This window comes from Lactuca sativa, chromosome 5 (genome assembly GCF_002870075.4).
Source record: "Lactuca sativa cultivar Salinas chromosome 5, Lsat_Salinas_v11, whole genome shotgun sequence".
In the NCBI taxonomy this organism is placed as follows: domain Eukaryota; kingdom Viridiplantae; phylum Streptophyta; class Magnoliopsida; order Asterales; family Asteraceae; genus Lactuca; species Lactuca sativa.
In genome coordinates, this window is record NC_056627.2 from 277,118,231 (window position 1) to 277,145,582 (window position 27,352).

The following is a 27,352-nucleotide window of genomic DNA, read 5'->3' on the forward strand; positions in this document are numbered from 1 at the left end:
AGTATTAATAAATTACTCATTTACAATGGTTAGTTTACTTAATTCCCCACTAGTTTAACCTTCTAAATAACTATTATATGTCATAACTCAAGATATATTCATCAAATTTTAACATGAACAAGGATTTCATATTTTTTAAAGGTCTTAGTATGTGTTTATGTTAAGTTACTATAGTATTAATTTGACAAATTTCATAAATATTACTCGGTGATATGTCTTAAATTATGTTGGTGGATGGACTGAAAAGTTAACTGACAGTCGATAAAAAATTAATATTTGATAAAATAGCTGAAATATGTAAATATAAAAAATCATATAGATCATTGAGGTTTTTTTTTTTTTTTTTTTTTTTTTTTCTATAATTAATAAAATGTATATTATGTAGAATTAAAAAAGAAAACTCTAAATTCGTTAAAATATTAATGTGAATAGCTTAAAAAAAGTAGTTTATATGTTTTTTTATGACAGTCCAAAAAAAAAAGTTTATGCTTATACTTATTGTGAAAGAATAGGAGAGGTTTGAATTTATTGGTTGACCATGCATATACTTTCCAAAAAAATCAGTTATTAGAAAAATAAAACAAAGGTCTTTCCATATCTTATAAATAGTATTTAACACCAAACAAATGATGAAATGATATAAAAATGAGAAATTGCTAAAAGATATTGACTTTAAATAAAAGTAAGCATATACTACAAGACGGAAAATTTGACTTCACATACTATATCTAAAATTAAAACAATAAATTCAAGTAAAAATTATAATGAATAAAATAATTGAGATTGAGTTTAAAACAACATAAAAACAATTTTATTATGTACTTATAAGTAAGAAAGGGAGATACAAATTACAAAGAGAGAAAATAATGATTTTCAATTGAGTCAAACCATAAATTAATTAATTATAAAAGAAATGAGAATTCCAAGATGAATGGTTAATTCAAAAGTTACTCTCTTGTCATCTTCCCCCTTCAGATTCTCTCTCTCTCACACACATATCACACTTTAATTCGAACTTCAAACAGTTTCTCTCTCACTTTCTTCAAGGCTTCTTGTTGGCAGTGAAGGTAAACACCAAACCACTCATTCATTCATATAATCTGCTGTCAACATTTTCAAACACTCAATCATCATCGTCTCATTACTCCTGTTTCAGACCTCACATTTAACCCTAATTATACTCTCAGCTCATGTTCATGGTGAGAATCATCTTCTATGATCTTCATTTCTTCCGACAATTCATCTCTTTCTATGATTTGAAACATGGGTCCTGTGTATATTCTGGTTTAGATTTGTGGGTCTTGTTTTGTTCTAAAACAGGGCTAAAAAGTTCTCTTTTTATAGACTTTTTCAGATGTGCCAATCACATTCAATTCTAGAGCTTCCTACTCTCTTTCTGTTTATGTCTGGATGATACTCTTATAATTGAGGGAAAACTATGAAAAAAAATGAGAGAATTCTTAAAGATGGTAGAAACATAGATTTATCTTTGAAGCTAACTCTGTTTTGACATATATTTCAGTGTTGAAGATTACGATATCAAGATCTGTAAGAGTTCCTTATTTTCTCCTATAAATGCCAAGAGGAAGGTTAGAAGCTAAATTCATAATACGGGTTCTTTGATTCAGGTGGTACGATTGAAAAATTAACTCTAAATTTTACAATTCTTTTCTGTATGAATGCAGAGGTTCAGAAATGGCTCAGAGGGTGTCAACCAGAGGTCCGGCTCCTCTGCGAACATCGAGCTCCGACTCCGATCCACTACACCACCGTCCGATAACTGACCGGAGCCCAAAACTAGGCGACCGCCGGTCACCGAGAAGTGCACATTCCGAGCCGATTAACCAGAAGAAGCTCGGAACGCGAATTGCAGGGTTGGAAACTCAACTGGAGCAAGCTCAAGGTGAGCTCAAGATACTTAAAGATCAGTTGGCGTCAGCTGAAGCCGCAAAGAAAGAAGCTCAAAAGGAACTCGAAAAAAGGACCAGAAAGCCGCCGGTGGTCGTTTCAGAGCCTGAAACACGGTCGTCACCAAGCGAAACACAGGATTCAAACAAAGAGATCAGTCAAGAAGACGAAATCCCAGATGAGATTCAGAACGAAACTGATGTTTTTGAAGTCCCAATTGAAATGGTTACTCAATCGTGCGATCTGAATGAGGTCAAAACCAAAGAATCGAGCGTTTCACCTGAATCACTAGAAAAGCTTCGTTCCGATGACGAAGAGGTAAGTCTACTGAAACTGAAAATCGAAGAGAAGGAGAAGGATTTAGAAGCATTCCGACAAGAAAACGAAAGTCTAAAACTTCAACTAAGTGAAGCTAATGTGGAGATATCATCTGGTAAATCAAAAGAAGAGAAAACGAGTTTGAAGATGACGCAGCTTGAAGAAGAGCTGAAAAGGAGTAAAAACGATGGGATTGAACTGAAGGAGAAGCTGCAAGAGGTTGAAGGAGCAAAAGAGGCGTTGGAAACAGAAATGAAGAAGCTGAGAGTACAAACAGAGCAGTGGCGGAAGGCGGCAGATGCAGCAGCAGCCATTTTATCCGGCGGGGTGGAGATGAACGATGGAAGAAGAGTTTCTGAAAGATGTGGTTCAATGGATAAACATTACGGCGGCGTGTTTGATGGGTACGGTGGTTTTGTGGGTTCACCGGGGATGGGTGATGATTGTGACGATGGATTAGGGAATGGGAAGAGAAAGGGTTCTGGGATTAGGATGTTTGGTGATTTGTGGAAAAAGAAGGGACAGAAATAGGGTTTGTGAATTTGTTTATGATTTTGGGAGTGGTGGGATTTGTTTTGAAAAACAAAAAGAACTATGTTTTTTATTTTTGTTGTTTCAACGTTATATGTTGATGTAGATTGATGATGATCATCATGTTAGAATGATCTAATTAATTATGTTGTCTTGCTGTTGCATTTATGTTTGATGTTATTCTTGTATTAGAGGCAGAATTGGATTGAACTTTGAAGAAGATGTTCTTGAAGATAATCTCTATTGTACAGCAAATTTATGCAAAAAAAAGGTGAATTATTGTATAAAAAGGGTACAGAAGAAATTACGTAATCTGATAACATGATTACATGAATTTGGTAATGAGATCTTGATATGATATGAGAATAATGAATAATGAATAACATATATTGTAATGATTTCTTTCATAAAAATAAAGAAGCAGATATGTATGAAGTATGAACTGATGGTAGTCTTGAATTATAGAAAAAAAAAAAAGTCTAAAAATTTATATTCCGTTGCCGGGACTTGAACCCGGGTCTCTCGGGTGAGAGCCGAGTATCCTAACCAACTAGACTACAACGGAATTTGATATTCTGACAAACATGAACATATTTAACTACAATCCATATTGAGTTATTCATAACTTCTTTTCGTAGTGTATACATTTTTAATATTTAGAATGACAAAACTTCAAAAATGGTCCCTGTGGTTTTCGAAAATATCAATTTTAGCTCACAGATCGTCCCTGTGGTTTTAAAACTTTTAACAAATAGTCTTTTTCGTTAACTCCGTTAGCTTTTGACCGTTAAGTGAAGCGCATTTCGGTCATTTCATTACTACAGGGACCATTTATGAAGTTTTGTGTTATTTAAAATAATAATATTATTTAATATTAAAGGGTCTTTCTTTCTCTCTCTCTCTTATTTTAACTTTTCGGTTCCATTGAAGACCTTCATCTTCTTCCTCTCTTCAATAGTTGGAGCTTCATCACCTAACAACCTGTTAAAACTAATCACCACCACTGTATATGCAACTTCAAACTCAGATGTAACAAAGAATCCACGATGTTGATTACAGTAACATTTTACATACTTTATCTTTCCTTTTTGTATCAAAACTAACCTGCAAAAGTATTAAGAGTTCATTTTTTTCAGCTACAACTCCATGATAAACCATAACCAAATCTCCAACAACAACCAAACTCCTCAAATCTCTCCAAAATCTTCTTCTACGATCTCGATTTCGGTGAATTTGAAAGACTTCCTCTGATCGGTATACACGTAAAGTAATGAGGCTCAGATCTATTTTTGACCCGAAATAAATTAGAAATTAACAGATCTGTATCAACTTTCCTGTAAAAATTTAATGTAAAAAAATTGATTCTCATTATCTTCTTCGCTTTGGCGCTTTCAATTCTTGACTTGAAGCTGAAGATTCTTTCTCTCTCCCCTGGTATACCCCTAAATCAGAAGAAATCAAGACACTATCTTTTCTTTCAACATCTAAAAACCACCGCCATTGGGAAATTCATCTATGGCATCGCAATTGGATTTGCAGTAGACGATCGATGGCACCAAAAGTCGACATCTCATCTAACATCACCTACGTAATCAACAACCTTCATCGCATTTGGATTTGTAGGTGAAGCAAGTGGATTTTCACATGAAGGCCGAAGAGGGCATTGATCTTGCTCTGCATCTTCACACTCATACATCTAATCTCACCCTTCTATCAATTTCCCTAACTAATTTCCCTTCAATTTGTTTAAGATTTTTTTTATGTTGGTTTTGAAATCAGACGTGGGATCGGAGGCAAGAAACAAGTTTCGGGTTATTTGGGTTTGTTTTTAAATCAGTCAGACAATACCCATAGAACTAACAATAAACTCCATTGTTTGATAGAGTGTAAGTTTGTTCCTCCCCTTTTGACCTAGGTTGTGAATCTGTTCTTAATGGAGTTGTTGATGAAGGTGTGTACTATCCTATTCTCGGATTGAGTTTCCATAAGGACTTTAGTGGGAAGCTCGAGTACATCTGGGTATGTTCATCTGGGACTAATTCATGGAAGAAGACGGGTCATTGGAGAGAGAGAGAGAGAGAGAGAGAGAGAGACTTAGACTTTTAATATTAAATAATAATAATAATTTTTTAAATAACGCAAAACGTCATAAATGGTTCCTGTAGTAGTGAAATGACCGAAATGCCCTTCACTTAACGGACAAAGCTAACGGAGTTAATGAAAAGGACAATTTGTTAAAAGTTTTGAAACCACACGGAAGATCCGTGAAGTTTTTGGAACTTAGGGACTGTAACATCCCGAAATAGCGAGAGTAGAGTTAAAGGGCCAAAAGTGTTAATGGGGAAAGGGTGACTCGGCGAGTCCATGGCTGGACTCGGCGAGTAGAGTCGCGGCTTGACCGCGTGTTAAGTAACCGACTCGGCGAGTCGATGAGAAGGACTCGGCGAGTAGGCGCTGGGTGGAGAAAACCCTAATTCGCGGGGTTGGGCCATATATAAGGAACATTATGTTCCTTCCCCCGCCTCTTTGCTTCCCTCTGGAGTTCCAGAAACCCTAAATCGCAGAGAAGCTCCATTGTTGAGTGGATTGAAGCTTGGAGAAGTAATCATTGAAGGAATTTTGTGGGAATTGAAGGCTTGGGGCAAGGGGCTTTGCTTGGAATCAACTTCATTGCAGTTGGGGGCGTCCATTGGAGGTAATATCTCGTTCTTGGTCTGATTGTATGTTGTTTCTTCATTTTGGGGTTTGTGGGATCTTGCCTATGGATGTAATTGGAAGTCTAGAAGGTAGATCTGAGGTTGCTACCTCAGATATGGGGTAGAGGAGATTCAGAGAGCATGAAAGTCCCTGTGTTGGATCGTTCAGTGAAGCTTGCAAGTCCCAAACCCTAGTTATGAGTGAATATGGCCTAGATCTCTATGGATTCACGTAAAGTTTGCCACTTTACGTGATGGATGAGTTGTAGGAGGTTGGATCTATGTTTTGGATCAATTGCATGGTCTGGGATGCTTCTGTATGGGTTCAGATTGGTGGTACTCGGCGAGTCACATGGGTGAACTCGACGAGTTGCTTGAAGATGAGCTGGGACTCGACGAGTTGGAAGAACAACTCGGCGAGTCGGATGAAGATGGCTTGGAACTCGGCGAGTTGTATGAACAACTCGGCGAGTAGGTTGAAGATAGCCATAGACTCGGCGAGTCTGTTCTTAGACTCGGCGAGTCTTGTCGAAGAGTCCCGATATTCTCTGGTTGAGTCGAGAATCGGTGAGTCAAGGGATGACTCGGTGAGTTGAGGGCGAGTGGACTCAGAGTTGTTGAACTCGGCGAGTCTCGGGGTGACTCGGCGAGTTAGATCGCGGATTGGGTGAAGTTCTGAGTATGGGGACTCGGCGAGTCATCGGGTTGACTCGGCGAGTAGGGTCAGTCAGGGGTTGACTTTGACCTTGTCTTTGACCAAGGGTTGACCAGTGGTTCCAGGGGTATTTTGTTGATTATTGTTTGAGTTCAGTGCATTGGTGGCTGTCCAGAGGTGGAGATCGTATCAGTGATCGGAGCAGCTTGAGCTATCTGTTCAGTCGGCAGTTTCGAGGTGAGTTATCCTCTCACTATATCGCTAGGGTTTATGGCACCAAGGCCAACCCTTTTATCGGATGGAAATCCGGGTAGATGTCAGTTGTTATGATATGGGCCGGAAGGCGTTATATGTTGCAGGCCGGAAGGCATTACATGTTATGGGCCGGAACGCATTGCTATGTAGACCGAAAGGTCATGGCCTGGAAAGGCGTATGTGTGCATTTAGTATGTTGACTGATTCGTAGGGTGATGTTATGCTAGTGACCAGCTAGGCCGGTATCTTGATTAGAGTAATGCTATGTTGATCGATTGCTAACTGTGAACTGTTATATGATTATGTGTTATGTGCATGATTGCTAGACCTGGTGTGTGACCCGGTATGCAGGGTCGTTCTATGTTTTGTTATGATATGTATGCTTGTTATGCTGTGGGTCGGAAGGCAATATGTTATGGGCCGGAAGGCAATATGTTTTGGGACCGGAAGGTTGTGGCCTGGAAAGGCGTATATGTGGTTGGTATTTTGGGGGTATCTCACTAAGCTTTCGGGCTTACAGTTGTGGTTTTATGTTTTAGGTTCTCAGGAGTCTGTGGCAAGGCAAAGGCGTGATCGTACCGTTCCTCGCGTTGGTGTTTTATGATATGAATCTGGGAAAATACTCTGTTAAATAATGTATTGAAAACCTTTTTGTAACAACATTGTTAAAATGGATGGTTTTTGAAAAGTTTTAATTGTTTTGAAATTTTGGTCGTTACAGAGACTAAACTTGATATTTTCGGAAATCACAGGGACCATTTTTGAAGTTTTGTCTATTTAGAAGGCAGTAACAACCTGTTTTGTCTCTAAGGAAAAATACAAAACTTTCATTATTTTCTATTTAGAACAATAAAGTTAAAAAATTTCTATTTTAAATTACTTTTTTAGTAAGTTACTAGACTAGTCACCCAATAAGTAAGTTCTATGCTTATAATAAGTTACTTGTTTTAGGTTTTGTTTTATAGTTGATTAACAGTTTAAATACCAAACTTGGTTATCATATTTGCAATTATCAACTTGCATAAATAAACTACAACTTAGATTATAAATAATTAAAAAGTTGTATTTGTCGTATACTAGTACTAGTTTATATAATCAAAAACACAAACAAATAGTGTTCGAAGGGATACTACGTTTAAATAATATTTAACAAACAGTGGTATTTTAAAACTTAATTACTAAAAGATAGTAAAACTATTTTTCTAGGGGTTTTATATAATTTTTTTAAAAATAATTTAAAAAGTATCTTCGAAGGGACACATCACCACTATTAAGTGTTTTTCCGACCACCATTTATTCTTTTTTCCCAGCAAACCCCAAATTAAAATTTTGAAACTTAGAAAACCCAAATCAAATATGAACTGAAAAAACATAAGGGAGAGATGAACTTAAGGGAGATGAACATAATTCATCAGAAAATGATGAAAGAAAAGAAGAACTCGAGGGAGATGAACATAATTGATCAGAAAATGATGAACGAACATAAGACTCGACGGAGCACCAATGTGAGGATTGTGGGATCCTTTTTTGCTCACCGGAACACCGCACCGGAGGTGAGCGAAGCTTCTCGCGGGAAGGAGATAGGGGAATGGTTGCCACACCCTCTCTGTTCTTCCAATTGGTTGGATTTTTTTTTTTTAATTTCCAAGTGTACCGTTTGAAATAAATAAAAAAATTAACTTAATAAATTATATATATATATATTGTTGTAAATTATTGTGAATGACACCAATAATTGGTGAATTGGTGAAAGTTATCATATCATATTATTTACATGACATATGATAGGTAATTTTTATAGTATAAATAACATGCTCTTGTAAACATATGACGATACAATTTCACAAGATATAAAATATCTCATATCTTTTATAAATCTTCTTCTCCCTTAAATTTCTTTATCTATGTTGTTAGTTTAGCTTGTTTTAAATTATCTTAATCACGTTAAATTCTATAATACGTTATCAGCACGAAAACTTAAACCAAAGTTATTTAGAAATGGAAATTACATCTATCTTAATCAAGATGTGTATTACTTAGTAAAAACATTATTAATTATAAAACCTTCATCATATTAAAATAATAATAATACTAATGAATTAATAAAACTTATACATTATGGACATTATAGACTACTAACAATTTTATTTCTTATACTAACATTTCTTTATGTATTCTAATTTTTATACATACTAACATTTACATTATGCAACTAACTTTTATTTATGCATACTAACATTTAAATTATGCAACTAATTTTTATTTATATATACTAACGTTTATTTATACATGTCAATGTTTATTCATATTTTAGATACTATTCATAATTTTATTTAAACAGTTACTAATATTTATTTATGTTTCTAATTAGTAAAATTATACCAAGTAAAATTATGTATTAGTTATAAATCTTATTAAATGATTTATAAATATACACAACGTGTATATATATATATATATATATATATATATATATATATATATATATATATATATATATATATATATATATATATATGCAACGCTTATAAACAGCATAAACAACGACCATGGGCGGAGGATATAAAGGGCTAGGGGGGGCTATGCCCCCCCCCCCCCCCCTGTTTTTTTGCTTATAAGTGATTTTACCCACTAAATCTTATATATACTAGACATGAAAATATGAAATTTAAGCTTTGGCCCTTGCTGTTTTTTTTTTAAGAATTATAGTTTTAGTTTCGGCCCCCTCTAATAATTTGTTCAAGCTCCGCCACCGACAACAACTATATTTTTTTTACCATAAATAAACATCTTTACCCTGCTTATTTTACCCACAACAAATATTTCTCTCTTCTATCAAACAAATCAGTTTCCAGAAATCAAGCTTCAAGATGATTCATCCTTTTGTGATAATCATGACTATAATAGTCATGTTATTTTTCATCATAATCCTTAACATCGAAGATAATATGGAATTTCATCTGCTTTTAGGCTTGTATGCAATGTTAGCATTACCGCTTCTTTTTTGTATAATATTTATTGAAATAAATGGATTTTAATTTTAATTTTGGTTTTGGTTTTGTTTAAAATTTATAGTTACATTATGTCCAACATTGCAAAGCTCGAGTTTGCAACACTTGAAGTTAGTGGGAAAAACTATGTGTCATGGATGATAGATGTAAAAATGCATCTTGAGTCCATGGGAATCTCAAATGCTATATATGAATTTAATAATTTCTTGGCACAAGACAAAGCAAAAACACAAGTTTTCCTTCGTAAGCATATTGATGAAATATTAAGATTTGAATATCTTGATGTTACTGGTCCAAGTATTCTCTGGAATCTTTTGAAAGAAAGATTTGATCATCAAAAGGAAGTTATACTTCCAAATGCTAGAGATGACTGGAGAACACTGAGGTTTCAAGACTTCAAGAAAGTGAATGAATACAACTCAGCTTTGTTCAGAATATGTTCACAACTTAAGTATTGTGGACAAGAAGTTACTGATGAAGATATGTTGGAGAAAACTTACTCCACATTTCATGCAACAAACATTACCTTGATGCAACAATATCAGATGCAAAAGTTCACAAGATATTCTGAACTAAATGCATGCCTGCTTGTTGCAAAGCAAAACAACGAGTTCTTGATGAAAAACCATGAATCTCGTCCCAACAGGATCAGTAGCACTTCCTGAAGCAAATGCTACAAATATTGATGGTCATCGAAACAATACACGTGGACGAGGGCGTGGTCGTGGCCGAGGACGAGACCATGGCTATTTTAATCGAAACCAAAGCCATAATTAGAACCATAATTTTGGTCGTGGACAAGGTAATAATCGTGGTCGTGGCCAGAAAATGAATAATTACCAATCTTCACAAAGAAACAATGTACATACACAAGATAAGGCCAAAGTGGCAAGGCATGATACTGTTACATCACAAAAATCTGATGGTTCATGTTATAGATGTGGTAGCACAGGCCATTGGTCAAGGACCTGTCGCACACCTGCACATCTTTGTCAACTTTATCAAGAGTCCATTAAAGGAAAAGGAAAAGAATCAAACCTCGTTGATAATGTTGAATTCACTCCGCTAACTTTTGATGATTTCTGCAATGACATGGAAGACATAAACTAAAAATTTCTATTGTTGCTCTAATAAACTTGTTTTCCTTTATTTGTTTCTCATGTAATGTATTTCCTACAATAAATGAACTTTCTTTATAATAATTATTATGATTATGTTTATTCGCTTATAGCAGATAGTGGTAGTACGCATACTATTCTGAAATAAAAGAAATATTTTTCAAAATTAGTACCAACAAAAACAGTCATACATACAATACCAGGTCCTATAGACTTAATAGAGGGAACTAGGAAAACCCATTTTATATTACCAAATGGTATAAGCTTTTGTATAGAAAATGCCTTATTTTCTCCAAAGTCTAATATAAACTTACTAAGTTTCAATGACATATATTTCAAAGGATATGATACAAAAACGGTGACCATTGAAAATAAGAAATATATGTATATCATAGACAAAAACCATGTGCCTGAAAAACTACCAACACTTGATTCTGGTATGCATTATACATATATACATATGATTGAATCAAATATGGTAATCAAAGGAAAACATTGTGATCCTGGTACATTCAGTTTATGGCATGATAGGTTGGGCCACCCAGGATTAACAATGATGTGAAGCATAATTGAAAATATGAATGGGCATCCATTGAAGGACCAAAAGTTCCCTCAATCCAACAGCATAAAACCATGTGCATCTTGTTCCCTTGGAAAGTAAATTATAAAACATTCTCCAATGAAAGTTGAAAGGGAGTCACCTAGATTTCTAGAGAGAATTCAAGGTGATATATGTGGACCGATTCACCCATCATCTGGACCATTTAGATACATTATGGTCTTAATAGATGCATCCAACAAATGGTCTCATGTTTGCCTATTATCAACTCGTAATATGGCATTTGCAAAATTTCTTGCCCAAATTATTAAATTAAGGGCACATTTCCCTGATTATACTATCAAAAAAGTGAGACTTGATAATGCTGGTGAATTTACTTCACAAGCATTTAATGACTATTGTATGTCTATAGGAATTGTTGTTGAGCATCCAGTTGCTCATGTACATACACAAAATGGTTTAGCTGAATCACTAATTAAACGTCTCCAGCTAATAGTTAGACCATTGATAATGAGGACCAAACTTCCTGTATCTGTTTAGGGCCATGCAATCTTACATGCTGGATCATTGATACGCATGAGACCGAATTCATATCATGTATATTCTCCACTACAACTTGCTTTTGGTCAAGAGCCAAATATATCCCATTTGAAATTTTTTGGGTATGCAGTATATGTCCTTATTGCACCACCTCAACGGACAAAAATGGGTCCTCAAAGAAGGTTAGGAATATGTTTTGGTTATAAGTCAGTATCTATTATAGGATATCTTGAACCGTTAACAAGTGATGTTTTTACAGCATGCCTAGCAGATTGCCAATTTGATGAGGCAAATTTCCCATCATTAGAGGGAGAAAAGAAGATTCTGGAAAAAGATGTGTCATGACATGAACCTTCTTTATCATATCTTGACCCTCGCACAAAGCAATGTGACATGGAAGTTCAAAAGATAATGCATTTTCAAGAAATGGAAAATCAATTGCCTGATGCATTTACTGACACAAAAAGGGTGACTAAATCATATATACCAGCTGTCAATGTTCCAGCTCGAATTGAAATTCCACATGGACAATCTAATGATAAAGTCACTCAAGAGTCTAAAACACGCCTGAAGCATGGAAGGACATTTGGTTCTAAGGATAAGAACCCACGAAAAAGAAGAGGATCAAAAATTGCACTGGATCATGAGGAAAGTGTTCCTGGAGAGACACGGATTATTCAAATTCCCCCAGGAAAGGAGGATGATGCACAAAATTGTGGTTAAGCAAATAGAATACGTGGCCAAAATGAAACTGACAATATAAGTACAATATTTTCTTATTCAGTTACATGTGATATTATGAATGATGATCCCGAACCATAATTTGTCATTGAATGTCAAAGAAGAAATGATTGGGCTAAATGGAAAGAAGCTATGCAAGTTGAGTTAAATTCTCTTAACAAGAGAAAGGTTTTTGGGACCATTATCCTCACACCAGGAGTTGTGAAACCATTAGGGTATAGATGGATCTTCGTACAAAAAAGAAATGAGAAAGACGAAATTGTAAGATACAAGGCTAGACTTGTTGCTCAAGGTTTCTCTCAAGGACCTGGAATTGATTATGAGGAAACTTATTCACCGGTAATGGATGTGACCACTTTTAGATATTTAACTATATTGGTAGTCTTAAAAAATTTAGATATGCGTCTTATGGATGTAGTTACAACTTACTTGTATGGATCACTTGATAGTGATATCTATATGAAAATCCCTGAAGGATTTAAAATGCCCGAAGCATTAAGTGCAAAACACAAAGAAATGTATTCTATAAAATTACAAAGATCTTTGTATGGGTTGAAGTAACCTGGGCATGTGGTACAATCGTTTGAGCGATTATTTGACAAGTAAAGGTTATAAAAATAACACTATTTGTCCATGTGTATTTATTAAGAAAACAACATCTGGCTATGTGATCATAGCAGTCTATATTGATGATCTAAACATCATTGGAACGGATAAAGAAATCCTTGAAGTGGTTGAACTTTTAAAGAAAGAGTTTGAAATGAAAGATCTTGGAAAAACCAAATATTGTCTTGGTTTACAGATTGAGCATATGCCTAACGGAATACTTGTACATCAATCAAATTACACAGAAAGAGTCTTGAGATGTTTCAATATGGACAATGCTAATCCTTTAAGCACTCCAATGGTTGTTAGATTATTAAATATTGACAAGGATCCATTTCTTCCATACGGAGAAAATGAAGAAGCCCTTGGTCCAGAAGTACCATACCTTAATGCAATTAGAGCTCTTATGTATCTTACCAATTGTACTAGACCTAACATTTCTTTTGTTGTAAACTTGCTAGCAAGATTTAGTTCGGCCCCAACAAAAAGACATTGGAATGGAATCAAACATATTTTTCGATACCTTCGAGGAACTAGTGATTTAGGATTATTTTATCCTAACAATTCAAAACAAGGCTTGATTGATTATGCAGATGCAAGTTATTTGTCTGATCCTCATAAAGCTAGATCTCAAACTTGACACTTATTCATGAATGGAGGTACTGCAATTTCCTGGCGTTCTCAAAAGTAAACACATGTTGCCACATCCTCAAATCATGCAGAAGTAATTGCACTAAATGAAGCTAGTAGAGAATGTACATGGTTAAGATCGATGACACAACTAGTTTTAACTTCATGTGGACTTGAAAAAGATATAGGTCAAAATTTAATATATGAAGATAACTCAACATGTGTCACTCAAATGAAAGAAGGATATATCAAGAGCGACAGGACAAAACATATACCTCCAAAGTTTTTTGAGTACACTCAAGAGCTTATAAAGAATCATCAAGTTGAAATCAAATATGTTCAATCCAGCAACAATGTAACAGACCTTTTTACGAAGGCACTTCCTACTGCAATCTTCAGGAAACATGTACATGGCATTGGAATGCGACATGTGCATAGAATATAATGTAACAGATGTCTAAATAAGGGGGAGTCAACTATACATTGCATTCTTTTTCCCTTCAGTAAAGTTTTTTCCCATTGGGTTTTTTTTAGCAAGGTTTTTAATGAGGCAGTACTTCAAAACTGAACTCTAAATCAGAAATGGTGTCATCTAAGGGGGAGTGTTGTAAATTATTGTGAATGACACCAATAATTGGTGAATTGATGAAAGCTATCATATCATACTATTTACATGACATATGATAGATAATTTTTATAGTATAAATAACATGCTCTTGTAAAGATATGACGATACAATTTCACAAGATATAAAATATCTCATATCTTTTCTAGATCTTCTTCTCCATCAAATTTCTTTATCTATGTTGTTAGTTTAGTTTGTTGTAAATTATCTTAATCACGTTGAATTTTATAATATATATATATATATATATATATATATATATATATATATATATATATATATATATATATATATATATATATATATATATTACTTTTAACCTCTACAAAATCTATAAATATACACACTTTAACCTTCAAACTCACACCTCCTATCATTTTATCTCTACTTTCTTCAAAAAAAATGAATCCCGACAACCAAACCTCAAACTCCGATAGAAGGGAAAAAAAACCAATGTTTCGAGTTCAAACACTTCAACTCAAAACATTTTCGCTATCGATGCATCTCAAGGGGTTTATCATCCACAACTCGATGCTCCTATTGAATCTCCACTACAATTCCAATACCAAAATATTATGCAATTTTACCGGATGCAAGTTCCAAATGTTACTTCAAATATGCTATCAAACTTTGTTGTTTTTCCCGATCAACTTTCGCCAAATCAACCCCAAACTCAAATCTCACTCTTTCAATCTCAAACCCAAACCCAAACACAACCTTCTCAATCTCAACAACAATACTAAATCTTCGATGAGTCGGATGAGGATATGATACAGGAAACTCAACCCACACCACACCCCAACGCCGCAAAGGAAAACAAGTGAAGGAGGGTATCGCACAACCGGGAAGACAGAAGCTTCAACCATGGACTCCACAAGAAGAGATTTTTGGTAAAAGCTTGGGTTGACATTTCAGAGGATTCGGCGACGGAAAATGTACAACCGGGGGATCATTTTTGGTTTCGCATTTTTGAGAGGTTTCGTAAGGAGATGAGAAAATGTTACGAGTATTATACCAATCATCACTTGAATTCAAAGTTTTAAAAAATAATGAAGTCTGTTTAAAAAATGAATGGGTTTTACAACCTAAAAACCCAACGGAAAAGCGGCCAAGAAGATGAAGAAATACTTCAGGAAGCTTTGCATTTTTTTTCGAGAGGAAATGGGAAAGTCATTCAAGTGGCACGATTGTTGAAAAATCCTAGGCAAAAAAAATATGAGCAATAGTAATACTTGGAGTACAACAATCAATGCGAACAAAAATGGACTCTAGTGGTTACACAACTTCCTCCGATGTTCGAGTCGATCTAGATTTTATTGACGAGGACGAACTCCAACTAGAAGAAATTGTCCGACCGATGGGTAGGGATAAAGCAAAAAGGAAGGGAAATGGGACTTCTTTGGGTACATTGGATTTCAGCATAGACGCAGACCAAATACAAAAAATGACAAAGACATTTAATGTATATAATCTTAATTTCATTGTACGTTTGGCGTTCGACAAAGAAACAAAAAGAAGCAAAAAATGAGCGTGCGGAGAGAGAAGAAATGAAAGATATAAGGTTGTTGATGGAAAACATTGACCATTTTTCGGGACCAACTTTGAAGCTCATTTTAAAGAAAAATAAGCGGATTATACAAAAATATTTTCCCTAGATTGTTGTTTGTTTTTTTTTCTAGTTATTTAAATCTTAGGTTTTTATGTAATTTTTATTTTAATTAATGTAGTTTTTTTAATTAATTTTATATTTATTACTCATTTAAAAAAAATATAAATCATAAAAATCAATTATTTTTATTTAAAAATAAAAAATAAAGGAACCTTTCCCCACACACTTATAATAAGGAAAAGAAAAATGAAAGAAAAGATGACGTGAGAGACAAAATATGACGAAAGCTTTCTGCATCCACACTCCGACCTAAGGCAAAGATTAACTTGAGAGTTGAGACGAACCGTATAACAGAACCAATAGAACCAAGTAGAAGTGGAGTTTATCATCTCAAGTTCACATGTCAACGGAAGAACAAATATTACAATTTCGGAAAGAAAATGTTTTTAAGTTGTATAAAATAACTGTATCGATCATTTGATCCTTCACATTTGTGTCGACCAACACGAGAGGACTCTAGATTATTTTTTAATTATAGGACAATTAAAAGGTAAATAAGTTTGAAAACGTAATTGGTAAATAATTTTCGTAAAAACAAGCTTTTTTTTTAAAAAAAAAAAAAAAAAAAACTCCAGACAAATATACAAGGAATATTATTTCTTTCTATGTAATGACTTTCCAAAAGGTAATTAAGTAGTAGCTCATGCAAAATATAATAATATAAAATGCATAAATATGTGCAAGAAAATTCGATCAATCTATCTAAATTCATTAAATACAATGAAACAAAAATACGAATCAACTCCCATCTTCCCATTGACTAAAATACTTCCATCATCTTGTAACTTTGAAAGCCTGCATTGCATTGAACCACAAAAAATATTAAAATTAAAATAATAATTATTTTTATAATTAAAACAAATTAAGATACTCTATGCATTATTAATTTTAGCATGAATAATTTAGAAAAACAGAACAAAACATACCTTAACCCTCTTCAACAGAGCCTTGGCCTTCTCATCATTCTTGAAATGGTCACGCACAGGCTACAACACACACACACACACAACTCATGTCAAAGTCTAAAAATCTTGAAATCAAAATAGTTGTCATTGCAAAAGACGTAAATGCCCTCCTGATTAAGTAATATATATAAATATACCTGTAAGATCCTATTCAAAGATTTGGATAGTGCAGGTTTCAAATCCGCAGGATGCAACTCCCCTTTTTCATAAGCAGCAATTAATTCTTCATAACTGGTATAAACCCTGATTTTGTTCAAGAAAAATATCATCAATATAAATAATTTATAAACAAATTTAAAAGAAAAAAAAAAAAAAAAAAAAAAAAAAACTCACTTTTCACCTCCGTTTTCCTCTTTCCTTTCAACCTTGAACTCATTAAACCAAGGGAATACAATGTATTTAATGTACTCAAGACATGGATTCCCATCAACAATATTCGGTGGACAATATGCTTTCTTTATCTTTAAATTAACCTCAGCCTGTCACAAATTCATCATTCATACAAATTAAAATTAAAATTTACTCTTATATATATATATATATATATATATATATATATATATATATATATATATATATATATATATATAAATTGGGGAAATTTTACCTCTTCATCCTCCATAAAAATAGCAGAAGAAGAATCAGATTTTGACATCTTTTCTTGTCCTTGTAACAAACCAGGAAGCATATCTTCACAGTAAAAGCAACAAACAACAATCATGTTAACTAAAGACGCAAACTACCACAAAAAAAAAACACCATTATATTTTGACATGTCAAATTTACAACTTTGCCCTTACGATGAGATAAAATGATTGGCTTGTTTTTTCTTTTGATGTCATCACAATACTCCCTAGCAAGAACATTCACTTTTCGTTGATCCATGCCTAGTTGACAGATATCAGCCTATTCAATTGAACAGATATTTTTTAATACCTAAATAAAATCATAAACTATAAAATGACTATTTTACCCTTTGTAAAAAGATTAATTAAACAAGAACCTTGAGGAAAAATATATCAGCACATTGCATGCATGGGTAGAAGATTTGGGCTGCAGTCAATTCATCCTGCTCACTTCGGCCCATAATCTGACAACACCTACAACCATTGAGATAATAAAACTAGGATATATATAATTATATAAATTAACAAATTTAAAATTATTCTACCTCATTATTCTAGGAAGTTTGTTTCTTCTAGCAATATCCATGACTATTGGCCAGTATTCATATGCCCTTGAATTAATTTCTTCGGAAGACCAAATAAATTCTACTTTACCATCTTCCAAATTCATGCCTGCAGCTTTCCATATCTCAATCAAGTAGTGTCCAACTGTTTGAATTTTGTTTAAATCTCCACCCATTTTGTTGTTTAATTGAGCAAACCAGTCTGCTATCCAAATCTTTACTTTGCAACCAGCAGAAGTGAGTTTGTTAACATTAATTGTCTTCATAACACCCTGTTTCGCAAGAAACATAGAACATGAGTTTATTGAGAAGTTTAAACAAACCTTCTTTATATTGTTTTTTGTAATCTCAATACTTATGTATCCAAAAGGATAAACAAATCCAGTGAAGTTTCTGATTACATACCTGAGCAATATGCATTCTGCCAGAGGGTTCAAACCCATCGTAGCAGATGGGTTGGGGCTTTTTGGTAAGAAGATTCAAGAGTTCTTCCTCCTGGATGCATTCTTCACCAATGCTCCTCACAATCCTATATTTTTCTTCAACGCTCATCCTATATATAGAACACAAAACTCATTCAACTGGATGACATTTGTCCTTAAATACGTAAACACATGATTGGCAATAAATAGATCCTCATAAACTACAATTATTTGAAAACAATGCTTTACATTCTCTTCGATTTTGCTAATCATATGACCTTTAACAATGCATAGCGTTTTAATGGTAAATAAGTTTGTATCAAGTACTAAAACACCTAAGGCACTAATCATTACGCTGATGTTAATCATAACAACGATCAGTTCTCTTGGGGTGCATGGAGAAGAATCCAGTACAAGTTATTGTTCATTGCACCGAAACTCCAAAGTGTAGAAAACAATTCACAGTGTCAGGTCGAATTTAGTCATAATCCATGAAAACTGACTTTTAACACACTTAAGTCCAATATATAACAAAAATCACCTTCAGTGTGTAAATTAGAGATGAGACTTACTCTGTGGTAGAATTCGACGGATTCAAACCATCCCTCGCAGTCAGCGATAAAGATTCAACTTCTTTCGCTGGAGGATTCTCCATTGACATGTCTCTATTTCTCTCTCTCTCAGTCGCAGGTCGGAGTAGACACCAAAATCTAGGGTTCACTGCGGAAGTAGCAACTGTTTTTATAAACAAACAATCAAACAACTGGTTATTCTATTGGGTTGACAAATGGCCCAGTTTTTTATTTGGGCATTCGGCCCATTTATTAAAAATTAAGATCTCTTTTCTATTACATACGCCGGCCCATTTTCCCTCCGAACACTCCCGCTACCTGCAACCCTCTGCCTTGTCAGGCGGCGCCATCGGTGCCATCTAGTTCCATCAATCTCGTCACAACAGCCTTCGGGTATTTTTTTTGATGGTTTTCTATGCACATAAGGAGAGGGTAGATAAGTTAAGGTGGCTGAAGTGAGATTATACTATATATTAAAATTCTTGCATTTTAGCTACAGTGTTCTGCCTCCTTTTTTGGCATATATGGTCCTTCTATTTTTATGTTCTTTACTAGGTGTAAGACCCGTATACTATACGGATTTATTAAAAATACAAATTTAATATCAATATTTAAACATTAAATTTAATATAAATATCAATTTTAGAGCTCTCATTAATTATGACATTTATTTCATTATAAATATATCAATTGTTTTTCAAGGAAACATTTATTTCTTTCAATATTATAACCGAAATAAGTTATGATATGTGAACAAATCAGAAAATTACACGTGGAAATAAATAAATTCTAAAAATCTATTAAAATGTCATGTGTCCAAATCAATGAGGACATGACATGTGGCAGAAAATGAGTTTTATTTATTAGTATAGATTTCTTTCGTTATTTCTAAATTATTGTTTATCCCCCTGTACTTCTGTTTATTTATCGTTCCTGTAATTTATCTGTTAAGCCTTTTGTCAACGTAGAATGCTGACTTGCGTTTAAATTTGCTACGTGTGTTCTTTCCTGTCGTTTGTTGTCCACGTGTTCTTCTTCTCTCTTTCTTTTGGGTTCGATGTTCACCATTGTTTCTTTTTGTTCTCGTTCTTTCTTTCGATAGGTAACTTCTCTCTCTTCTTTTTCTATTTCACGTTTCTGTTTTTGTGTTCTTCTTTAACCATTGTTGTCCCTGTTTTGTTCGTTTGTATTCAACGTCATTGCCCACCGCTTCTCGCCGTCCCTTTCACCGACTCTGCTTTCCTTTTCGTTCCTTTCCCTTCATTACTTCCTCACCCTTATGAACACCCAATCTGCTGCTTCTACACGATGTCTACTCAGTTATGCCTCTTCACCGATCTTTCAACAGTTGCCGTCGATTGTATTTGAAGCTTTCCTGATGACGGACTACTTCCACTTTCCCCTTCTTGCGACAGTCCGCTGGAGAAGAAAATGATGAGTTTTGCAAGAAAGGCGGCAGACCAACTAATTTTTACCCTATGGCGACCGTCCCCGTCTCCATCTCCAGCGTTCGGAGGAACAGTCGTTGGCTATGGAAGGTCTATTTTTTTCCCTTACCTTCTCAATTTTCTCTAAAGCCAACATGATTCTTCCAATTTGGGCTTAATTAGTATCCAATTTTTTTCCCTTTGCGGGATGGTTTTTTCGTTTTTTGCAAATGATTTTCTATTTTTGTGTTATGCGCTGTAGATACCAGTCCGAGGCAATTGAGGTCACCGAATTATGGCTGGAGATAGCAGGAACATAGTTATTTTTCTTCTACATCGGGTTTTCTGCAACATCTTCTTTTATTGTCCATGGATATTTTGTCCAATTTTATGTTGCTAACAGTTTATTTTTGAATAAAAATAATCCTTGCCCCGTATCTAAAGGAAATTTTGCATTCGGTATTTGTTGATGCACTTCATTAAATATGTTCTCTTCCTGTAATTGGCATACCAGAAGCTTGTCTGTAAATATCGACCTTCATTGGTCTTTCTTTTTTGCTATTCCTTTGTTCTTATACGCATAACCATCTCATAATAAATGCATTTGTTTCTATTTTAGAATATGTCTCACATTGATTGGAGTTTGCTTTTTAACATCCCATTAATTTGTCTTTCACTCTTTCTGTGTATGAAATGGCAGTGGATACTGATTTTGTCTCTACCATCTGTTTTTCAATAGTGGAAGCTAAGGTTTGATGTCAACCATTTGATCCACTCTATTCCTGCTCGACCACCACCACTGTAACTTCTAGCTCTCGGTTGTCACCTGAAAGATCGGTGGTGGCTGGTGGGTGTGTTTAACTAGCTAACCAGAGATATCTGAGCTCCGGTCACCGGACATGTCGACATGGCAAGAGACCCATGTAAGTGCTTTTATACTGATGATATCGAGTTTCTTTAATTATTTTCTATTATATGGTTAAATCATTTCATCTTATTTCAGGAATTTCGTAGTCTATAGTGGTGACATAGGGCATTAAATTTTATTAGTTCTTTTTCGCTAAAATACCTTCATTATATTGGATTTTGACTTGATCTTATGAACCGGTCCATTGTAGTTAAGCTTATATGTGATGACAAGAGTTGGAACTGAAAAGGATATCAATTTGTACATTTTGTTTCTGAGGAGTCTGGCACCAAAGATTGACCAGAAATGGATGCTCAGGTAAAAAACATTAAAATAATGTCCCACTAAAATCAGGTTGACCATTGCAAAGACAAGATGAGAAATCATCATGAAAATTCGCGTGTATTTTTTTGGTTTTTTTTCATTAATGTATTTTAATTTAAAAAATGTGCATCATGAAGTTGTTGAATGAATCTTAGGGTATTTAGAGTTCACATAGAGTTGTTGAAAATAGAAAGTCGTAATTCTGATAGCAGTAGTAAACCCTTTATGCAAAAGGGCAGTTTTGGTAATTTGTTTGATTGTTGTCGCACAAAAACTTGGTATTATGAATTTCGTAGTTTTTAGAATCATTAATTATTAGAAATTGCATCATGTTATCAGTGTCTTTGGCCATGTATACCGTATTAACTTTTAATATAATATAAGCAGCAACCAACTTCTATATGTGCCTTCCTTTGTAATTTTGAACGCTATAAAAGAACGAAACTTTTGACCCATGCGAAGCATGGGCTTCTCATCTAGTTGTATACAAGGTTATTAAAATCGAGATTTTATCTAGAATCGTTTTCTATTTCGTCAAATTGCAATCATAAAATCGCATCGGAATCATAAGATCTTGTCTAATATACAATTTTTTTTTATAATAATGCAATTATATATATTAGAGAGTTTACCATATTTAAAAAATTAAAAACAAAACGTTATCTTAGAATAATTGTCTTTTATTATTTAATGTTATATGCATGTAGTTATAATATTTTGTTTATTATAGTCTAATTTATTGGAAAAAAAAAATTAAACATATGATAGTTTAAAACATAAGAATAAACCACCATAAGATATTATTTTAAAATAATATGCTCTGTAGCTATTTTCAATTTTAATATTTAAGAAAAAAATGTTTATATCTCATATGTTAGTATAGAAATCTACCATTCACACTTGAAACAAAAAAGGCACACCTAGGCCCAAAGTATAGTTTAATTTAGAGTTAATGACTTAGAAAAGTAACGAACTTTGGTCTTTGTCCACGTTATGTAACATTGTTTTTTTTGTTCGTATTTGACCATTGAATTGTTTGGCCTGTTCAAAATAGAGGAATATGACTGATAATTACAGTAATATTACCCTATTATGAACAGGTCAAACAAATTTATTAGTTAAATGTGTACGAAAAAAAACATAGTTACCTAAATATAGACAAAAATGAAAGTTTCTTACCCGTTTTGATAATATTGGACAAGAACTGTCTCAGGGATTGTGTCATAGGATCAGGCTCCGACAGTCAATGAACAGTTAGATTAAGTTTGGTCTAACCCAGTTTAGTCACGGGTAGTCATAGGCTAGGTAGTGTTGCTATGTCTTTAAAGCATATACAACCTAACCCCCTTAAATGTATACAACATAACCCCTAACTAGCTGGGCTTAAACTAGGTTGGCCAAGACTTAACCATCTCTTCATACACAAAGACCAGACAACCCAATTTCATGTCACATCAATGGTTCTTATGACTACTCGCACTTAACATAATTAACTCAATATTAGCAAAAAAAAAAATGGTAAGAAACTTTGATTTTTGTCCATATTTAGATAACTATGTTTTTTTTCGTACATATTTGACATGTAAACTTGTTTGACCTATTCATAATAGGGTAATATTACCGTTAATTACCAATCTTATTACCTTATTTTGAACAGACCAAACAAGTTCAATGGTCAAATTTGTACGGAAAAAACATGGTTACCTTAATGTGAACAAAGACCAAAGTTCGTTACCTTTCTAGTTCATTAACCCTTTAATCTATATGATCTTCTAGTTCTACTTATCTATTTTCTTGTAACAATCTTACGGTGCATCATCTCTTCCTAAACTCACATTCATCAAACCACATAGTCACATGCTATGGCAGATAGAGATATCGCATACCTATGTCCGTTTTACATAGTATTGCAACAACAAAACGACACATATATTCAACAAACATTCGTAGGTGTATATGTTTGTAGGGCAATGACGCAATTGGAAGATGCTTCTCCCTTTCTCATTCAACCAATTCTCATCTTCTTACCGAGTCAGATTTCGTTCTGAGTCAGACGCCCAAAATTAGTTTACCAAACAACTTTAGCCAACCGAGTCAGACCCGACTCAGTCAGACGCAACCTAAAATAGAGAAACCCTTTAATCATCTTTTACTAAAATTCATTTTTGCCCCTTGTAGTTTTAAAATTTGGATTTTGGTAGTTACTTTATGGTTAAATATTGTCTATTTTCTATGATTTTTTCCCTTTTTGTACACAATATGACAATAATATCATTTAAAATATTTATTTGTTTACTGTTTTATTTATTATTATTTTATTAAAACATAGATATTTAGTAAAGTGAATATTACATATTCTTTTGACAACAAATGTGCGATCTTCATAAATAGAAACTTAAAAATATATAAAGATTGAATCTTCATAAATAGCAATTTATTTTAGCTATATTTTGCTTTCTAGCTTTTTTGTATAATATGCAAGTTCGTCTTGTTGTAGTAGAGTAGATAAGCACAATATTTGGCCATCTTTATACAATATTAACATAGATATAGGGACTTTAGTACATGCATTTTATGAGTGATTGTTTATGTAAAACACATTTTGTGGTAGGTGCAAACTTATATATTAATGTCGACTGAGTTTATTTATATAATTGATGAATATCAGATCAATTTGCGTGTGACATCCCCAAAATCTCGGCCAGAAAAGACCGATTTTATTTATGCTTTTTAAACATTTTCAGAGTAAATCCTTTTAGTTTTAAAAGAGATGCGGAATTTGTTCCCCAAAACAAAACATGATAAAATAGATATTTATCAAAACATTTCATATAAAAATATGATTTCATTTCATAATCAAAAGTCGGGATGTCATGTTCCGATACAGATCATAAAGCATAAACGATAACATTACAAGTCATTCAACAAATATATACATATACAGACTTGTAAACAAAACAACTTGATGATTCGCCCATATTAAGCTCTTGCGCCACTTCCTGTAATACAAATAAATTGAGTGGGTCAGGCTTGGGAGCCTGGTGAGCATATAGGGTTTTCAACCCACAATAATTATATTTAATTTCAACAATCCACAATAAACCCGATTACCCATTCCCGTTATCCTTACTTTACGTCCCTAAAATAACATCTATTATAAGGAACCTAATTCAGGATTTTCATCGGCATGGACATTACTGCAGAGGGGCTTCCTCAACAATAAGTGCCCTGAAGGCAACCATGTGGGGGATAGAGTACACCGGTGAACACGTCGTTCACAACACCTACATGTAATGAGCCTGCTAGTGTTCTACAGGACAGTCTAGAATAGTCTGTGGTCGTCATCCATACTCTGCTGAATGACTAGAATAACACCAATAACACCGAGGCCTCTCATCTGTTTATTTCACACCAATTATCTACCCACGTTCTACCCAACATATTAGTAGATAAAAAATATACATTTTTATACATTGTTTAAAAACCTGTATAGCATGCTTTAATCAATACATATTCCACATAACAGATGAAGCATACACACATATCATGTATTTCATAGAGAATATATCAGATCTATGAGATAGAAGAGAGTGAATATACATTCACACATATAACAGCAAAATATATACACATAACACGTATTTTATATAGAATATTTCATAATATTGCGTTGGAATGAAAATGACTACACACTCACTTCCCGTATTCTTAAATACGTTCAACGATTACTTGTATAACATCGTGTATTGAAAGGGACTATACACTCACCTGATCAGAAGATGATCGGGCAGCACTACGGCTTGCAGAAGTAGTGTCTCTCCGTAGATCTGAAAGATCTTCACAAAAACCGGGCTCCTCGCGGGCAGGGCTTCGGTTCGGAAATCTCACTTCTCGGGATCCTCGGGACTTCGGAACTTGCTTCGGGGCTCGGAAATAATATCGGGGCTTCGGGATATGATTGGCACGTAAATCGAGGAAAAAACTAGAGAGAAAGTAAGAAAAATCGCAAGGAAAATGGCTGATCTCGAGTTCTATTTATAGGCTGCTGGGTCTGGGATTACGCTGGGCGTACTCGGGTTATGCTGGGCGTACTTTGACGTCACTGCGTGCGTCGACTGGTGGCACTCGAGTATTGGTCAGACAAGTTGCATCCGACTGAGTACGTGTGACATCCCCAAAATCACGGCCAGAAAAAGACCGGTTTGTTTATGCTTTGTTTAAAAATCAGAGTTACATTTTAAATGAAAGTGTTGCGGAATTTGTCCCAAACCAAAAATATGATAAAGATTTATCAAAAGCATTTCCATAGAAATGTATTTCATTAAAAGACTCGGGATGTCATGTTCGTACAGATCAAAAGCATAAACAGTACAATATAAGCCTTACTACATTATTTCATATCTACAGGCCTATATCCGTAATCCCTCGTCCAAAACATCACACCTATGCTCATGCGCCACTACCTGTAATACATAAAACTGAGTGGGTCAGGCTTGGGAGCCTGGTGAGCACATAGGGTTTTCAACCCACAATAAATAAGTTTATTAATTTCATCAATCAACAATAACCCGATTACCCGTTCCCGTTATCCTCACTTTACGTCCCTAAACACCTATCATAAGGGACCTAGCCTAAGGATCATCATCGGGACGGACACTACTGCTAAGGGGATTCCTCAGCAATGAATGTCCTAAAGGCAACCATGTGGGGGATGGAGTACACCGGTGAACACATCGTTCACAAACACCTACAGGTTGCGAGCCTGCTAGTGTTCCACTGGACTGTCTAGAAGAGTCCGTGGTCGTCATCCATACTCCGCTAGATGACAGAATCAACAACATCAACATCGAGGCCTCTCATCATTTTATCACACATCAGCTATTACATCTACCCATGTTTTACCCCAACATTTTCGTAGATATAAAATACATATACAGTTTAAATCATTGAAAACATGTATAACAATGTTCATCCAGCATAGATAGCAAGTATTCAGATAATATGCACACATAGCACGTAATTTATATAAAATACTTCATATCTATGTGTAAGCTGAAAGTAACTATGCACTCACTTGTTAAGGTGATGATTCCAAAATCGGGCAGCGCTTGCTTCTAACGATTCTATTTTCCTTCGACGAAACCTAACATTATTATCGCTAAATTTTAGTCTAATATTTACCGTGACCAACTATTAGTCTTAGTATTATTATTATATAAGCGTTAAACAATATTTTCCAACCACTATGTACAGACAGGGGCCAGACATAAAACACCGGAGGGCAGGACCATTTTGGCATATAGCACTTCTGAAATCCAACAACCCTATGCGGCCCTTTAAACCAGATTCCCCATACCGCGAGTAGTTAAAAAAAATATTATAACGACACTTATATAAGTTATAATAATAGCTCAAATATTTATTATAAGTTCATAATAACAATACTAATTTTAAATATAAGCTATATTAAAATAAGGTAAGCATAACTTACTTACAAGGGGGTTTTAGCTAGGAGTCGGGCTCTGCAGGGGCAGAACTTCGTCGCTGAATCTTTCTAAGAAAGATTCATGCAGCGCTTCAGCGCTCACCTTACTATACTAAGCTACAGAAAGAGAAGTCGAATCACGAGGGACCGAAATGCTCGGGGGATAAGGAGAGAAAGACTCTTGAATCAAGAGAATGGT

At 34.3% G+C, this 27,352-nt stretch overlaps 3 protein-coding genes, 1 long non-coding RNA gene and 1 other non-coding gene across 9 annotated transcripts; 3 read left to right on the forward strand and 2 right to left on the reverse strand.

The window, feature by feature from the left end:
• Positions 1 to 931: 931 nt before the first annotated feature.
• On the forward strand, positions 932 to 2,925 carry LOC111893365 (interactor of constitutive active ROPs 4). 4 transcript variants are annotated; one of them, XM_042902893.2, is made up of 4 exons: positions 985 to 1,067; positions 1,157 to 1,199; positions 1,523 to 1,589; positions 1,686 to 2,925. In XM_042902893.2, the coding sequence occupies exons 3-4, from the start codon at positions 1,576 to 1,578 to the stop codon at positions 2,755 to 2,757; spliced, it is 1,086 nt and encodes a 361-aa protein (XP_042758827.1). In that variant the 5' UTR covers positions 985 to 1,067; positions 1,157 to 1,199; positions 1,523 to 1,575; the 3' UTR covers positions 2,758 to 2,925. The 4 variants fall into 4 exon arrangements, with proteins under 4 accessions (XP_023745199.1, XP_042758827.1, XP_023745197.1 ...); XM_023889431.3 differs by lacking the exon at positions 1,157 to 1,199 and having other exon boundaries at positions 932 to 1,067; XM_023889429.3 differs by having other exon boundaries at positions 1,061 to 1,199.
• Positions 2,926 to 3,249: 324 nt separating this feature from the next.
• On the reverse strand, positions 3,250 to 3,322 carry TRNAE-CUC (transfer RNA glutamic acid (anticodon CUC)). The gene has a single exon. It is a non-coding gene; the product is annotated as a tRNA-Glu (tRNA).
• A 6,123-nt stretch (positions 3,323 to 9,445) lies between these two features.
• LOC111893367 (uncharacterized) lies at positions 9,446 to 10,039 on the forward strand. The gene has a single exon (XM_023889433.1). The coding sequence runs from the start codon at positions 9,446 to 9,448 to the stop codon at positions 10,037 to 10,039; it is 594 nt and encodes a 197-aa protein (XP_023745201.1).
• Positions 10,040 to 16,506: 6,467 nt separating this feature from the next.
• LOC111893366 (tyrosine--tRNA ligase 1, cytoplasmic) lies at positions 16,507 to 19,319 on the reverse strand. Its single transcript, XM_052771678.1, has 11 exons — positions 19,295 to 19,319; positions 19,011 to 19,173; positions 18,422 to 18,569; positions 17,999 to 18,288; positions 17,831 to 17,927; positions 17,628 to 17,733; positions 17,435 to 17,517; positions 17,161 to 17,306; positions 16,965 to 17,070; positions 16,789 to 16,848; positions 16,507 to 16,657 (listed from the first exon to the last, which is right to left on the reverse strand). The coding sequence occupies exons 1-11, from the start codon at positions 19,302 to 19,304 to the stop codon at positions 16,637 to 16,639; spliced, it is 1,230 nt and encodes a 409-aa protein (XP_052627638.1). The 5' UTR covers positions 19,305 to 19,319; the 3' UTR covers positions 16,507 to 16,636.
• A 713-nt stretch (positions 19,320 to 20,032) lies between these two features.
• On the forward strand, positions 20,033 to 21,925 carry LOC111893386 (uncharacterized). 2 transcript variants are annotated; one of them, XR_002850865.3, is made up of 3 exons: positions 20,033 to 20,548; positions 20,700 to 21,360; positions 21,441 to 21,925. It is a non-coding gene; the product is annotated as an uncharacterized LOC111893386 (long non-coding RNA). The 2 variants fall into 2 exon arrangements; XR_006192901.2 differs by having other exon boundaries at positions 21,556 to 21,925.
• The last annotated feature ends 5,427 nt before the right edge of the window (positions 21,926 to 27,352 follow it).

What these genes read in the sequence shown, in the direction of transcription:
- LOC111893367 (XM_023889433.1), top strand. Translation starts at nt 9,446, where the DNA reads ATGTCCAACATTGCAAAGCTCGAGTTTGCAACACTTGAAGTTAGTGGG.
- LOC111893366 (XM_052771678.1), bottom strand. An exon ending in CTGATATATTTTTCCTCAAG is followed by an intron (nt 17,734 to 17,830) that starts GTTCTTGTTTAA and finishes TCAATTGAATAG; the next exon opens with GCTGATATCTGTCAACTAGG. An exon ending in GCCAATCATTTTATCTCATC is followed by an intron (nt 17,518 to 17,627) that starts GTAAGGGCAAAG and finishes TTTACTGTGAAG; the next exon opens with ATATGCTTCCTGGTTTGTTA.